Genomic DNA, 3069 nt, shown 5'->3' with positions numbered 1-3069 from the left:
GCTCCTGTGCTACCATGTACTTTATTATCAACAATGTTGTGATCTTTTGTTGTAATCTTGTGTTATAAATTGTTTTCGTGTAAGCACCTTATTCATTCCCTTACTCCCTGCCAAAGGGACTCTAGATGAAAATGAGCTCTTAAGGTAGAATCTGGGGCAGTGCATCTTTGATGTAAAGTTAAATAAAACAAATATGGTTAAGTCAACTTTATTAATAAACATGATACAAAAAAATGATTCCATAGCAAAGTTGGTTCCTTTTAAATTCTAGATCCATTTAACTAATGATTTGTGCGCATTCATTCTCCATTCCCTGCAGGGCTCTCCTGACAGTGGTCGTCACTGTCTGACTTCTCGTCATCTAGAAAAGGTAATTAGAGGGCAATTTAGAGAGGACTTCATAGATCCAGGACTGCAGTTTAAAGTTTAAGTACCGTTAAAAATAAACTAAGTACTTACTCTCAAGCGTCTGCTGTAGCTCCTGAATAGTGGTCAGAAGAACATGGAACTGCTTCTTCCTCAACTCCAACTAAACAGAACACAGTTGTCAGAATAAGAAAGCAACAATCATCTGAACATAAGAGATAACAAACATTGTTTACCTTTGCATCAACATTCTCCTTAATGTGCGACAGTTGTTGGAGTTCTTTGTCTAATGCCTCAAGCTGCCTGTAAGCAAACAAAACTAAATGAAAAAGAATAAAAACACTAATGAACAGCATAAATGTAATTATAAAAGGCTGACTTACTTGAGGGTTTCATGCCGGTCCGGATGCTGCTGGATAACCTTTGCTAAAGCATCATATTCTGAAAGGGAACAAAACAGTTAAGCACGCAAACTTTCACAATAATCCAAAAACCTAAACATAAAAAGTTCAAGTAAATCCCTAAACAAAATACAGCCTTTTGAAAGAATGTGATCGGGTGAAACCTATATAGATTTTTTTCGGTCTAAGAGCACTATGTATGATAATAATCTATATCATCACTGTCTAACACAGTGGTAGAAGCTTTATGCAGTGGCCTTTTCTTTAGCAGAGACAGGCATGATTGATTTGATGCGTATATTAAATACAGAAAACTGTCAAAAATTACTATTCTTCATCTGTACAGTAAATAATGAGTAATATTCAGTCTCTAGATGTGCATAGAGGGAGGAAGCTATCCACAGTTATAGCTTGAAACTATAATTGTAAAGGTAGCACAAGAGAGTATTAGTTCATTAAGGGGTCTGAATACAGAGGCATGCTGCACTTTTTAGATTGTTTATCATCCTTTTTTTAAGAAAAGGCTTGAAAACCATAAATAATTTTCCTTCCATGTTGCAGTTATGCACACTTTATGTCGGTATAACACACTAAACCCCTCCAAGGTTTTGTAGAAAGAGTGAAAGAGCATAAAACTTAACTTTACCTTGACGATTTTTCCTTATTCTCTTTGCCCTCTGTATGTCCTTTTTGCATTCTGCAATCTTGTCATGAGCAGACTTAATGCTTTGTTCTTCAAAACAAAAAAAACACACACGGTTTTTAAAAATGATTTGCCAAAAGAGGATTTAAGAAAAACCAAACCTTACCTATGTTTGAGTAGATCTTCTCGTAATTCTCCATTTCCCTCAGATTCATGTCGTAAACCATCAATGTTTTCCCCATGGAAAACTCACACTGAGCCAGAGTACCCAGCATCCTCTGATACTGGGTAAATCTACAGACAGACAAATAAAAGCTTGATTCTAAAAACATGCTTCCTATGCACATTTTATTTTCTACACCTACTCGGTCTGAAACATATTGTCCTCCTTTATTTGCATGCAAAGTTCTAATACAAAAACTCAGTAAATATAAAAGAATGGATTAAACATTTACACATGGATTTATGGCTTTTTTGTTGGATAGTAAGGAATTTGATCGGACAGGGAACAGGTTCTGAACATATCAGATCCTATACTTGTGTTTATACAGACTTTACAAGTATCTTTTGAGTAAAAGAAGTGTAAAGTATAACGGAGCCATCATTTCATCTGTATCAAGATTGTTTCACGGCTCCTTATCTACCAATTTGTAATATTTATAAGTTTTGGCCTGTTTTATTATTTTTACCATCGGTGTTTTATTGTTTGTGTTGAAACACAGCGGACTAGAGAGTGTATTTAGTGCATTTAGCTCACCCTTCCTCTGGGCTCCCAGGAGATTGGCACCATTTAGTGAAGCTCTTCAGTAGCAGGTTGATTCTGCGGTCATCTCCAGCTCCATCGCCGTCAATCAGAAGGCGCTTTCTTATAACTTCATCTGTAAAACAGACAAGGGAGGTAAATGAGTCTACAAACACACAGGCCAAAAGTTAGCTTCTGGCTTAGCTAATCAGAATTAGCATCTTGGTTTATAAGGTTTATAAGTTAACTTCTGAGAACAGAATTTAATGAATTGTGATAATGGAACCGATTAGTTATGCTGATACTTCACATCGTTTGGTATGAGTCAACAAAACATATTTTAATAAAAAGATTAAGAGAATAAATGGAACTATCACTTACCGTCAGTAACAGCCCCCATGTTGTGATTGAAGGTCTTCTTCTGCTTCTCGCTCAGACGTAGTTTCAACCGACGCTGCCCCCTCTGGAGTTCAGATGGACCTACCGCGTGGGAAGGTCGAGCAACATTTATCTGTATTTAAATTGAATGTTTAAAGAAAAAAAAAGAGATAAAATTATTCCGTCCATTATAATTCCATAGGATTATGTGTTTTTGTATGGAGGACCAACTCTGCCGTATTTAAAAATAAATACAGAAATAAATAAATGCTCAATAAGGAAATAAGCATACAATTAATGGCCCCCAAAATACAATAAACAAATAAATGTAGGTAGAAATACGATAAATGACAGGCAAAGAATGGAGTCTTAAAGGGATATTGGGAAATTAAAGAAATATAAAGGAATTTCACAGGTTAAGGAAAGCATTATTTATTTATTTATCTACAGAATACAGAAAACAAGAAGAAGAAGAAGAAGAAGAAGAAGAAGAAGAAGAAGAAGAAGAAGAAGAAGAAGAAGAAGAAGAAGAAGAAGAA

General features: G+C 35.4%; 1 protein-coding gene across 1 annotated transcript; it reads right to left on the bottom strand.

The window, feature by feature from the left end:
- Positions 1-192: 192 nt before the first annotated feature.
- On the bottom strand, positions 193-2620 carry thoc7 (THO complex 7). The gene is made up of 8 exons (XM_015404833.1): positions 2534-2620; positions 2168-2288; positions 1577-1704; positions 1414-1500; positions 750-807; positions 603-669; positions 460-529; positions 193-361 (listed from the first exon to the last, which is right to left on the bottom strand). The coding sequence occupies exons 1-8, from the start codon at positions 2550-2552 to the stop codon at positions 300-302; spliced, it is 612 nt and encodes a 203-aa protein (XP_015260319.1). The 5' UTR covers positions 2553-2620; the 3' UTR covers positions 193-299.
- Positions 2621-3069: the final 449 nt, after the last annotated feature.

This window comes from Cyprinodon variegatus, unplaced genomic scaffold (assembly GCF_000732505.1).
Source record: "Cyprinodon variegatus isolate N-32 unplaced genomic scaffold, C_variegatus-1.0 Scaffold1870, whole genome shotgun sequence".
In the NCBI taxonomy this organism is placed as follows: domain Eukaryota; kingdom Metazoa; phylum Chordata; class Actinopteri; order Cyprinodontiformes; family Cyprinodontidae; genus Cyprinodon; species Cyprinodon variegatus.
The sequence above is the reverse complement of the archived record's forward strand: the minus strand, read 5'-3'. Positions and strand labels throughout refer to the sequence as shown.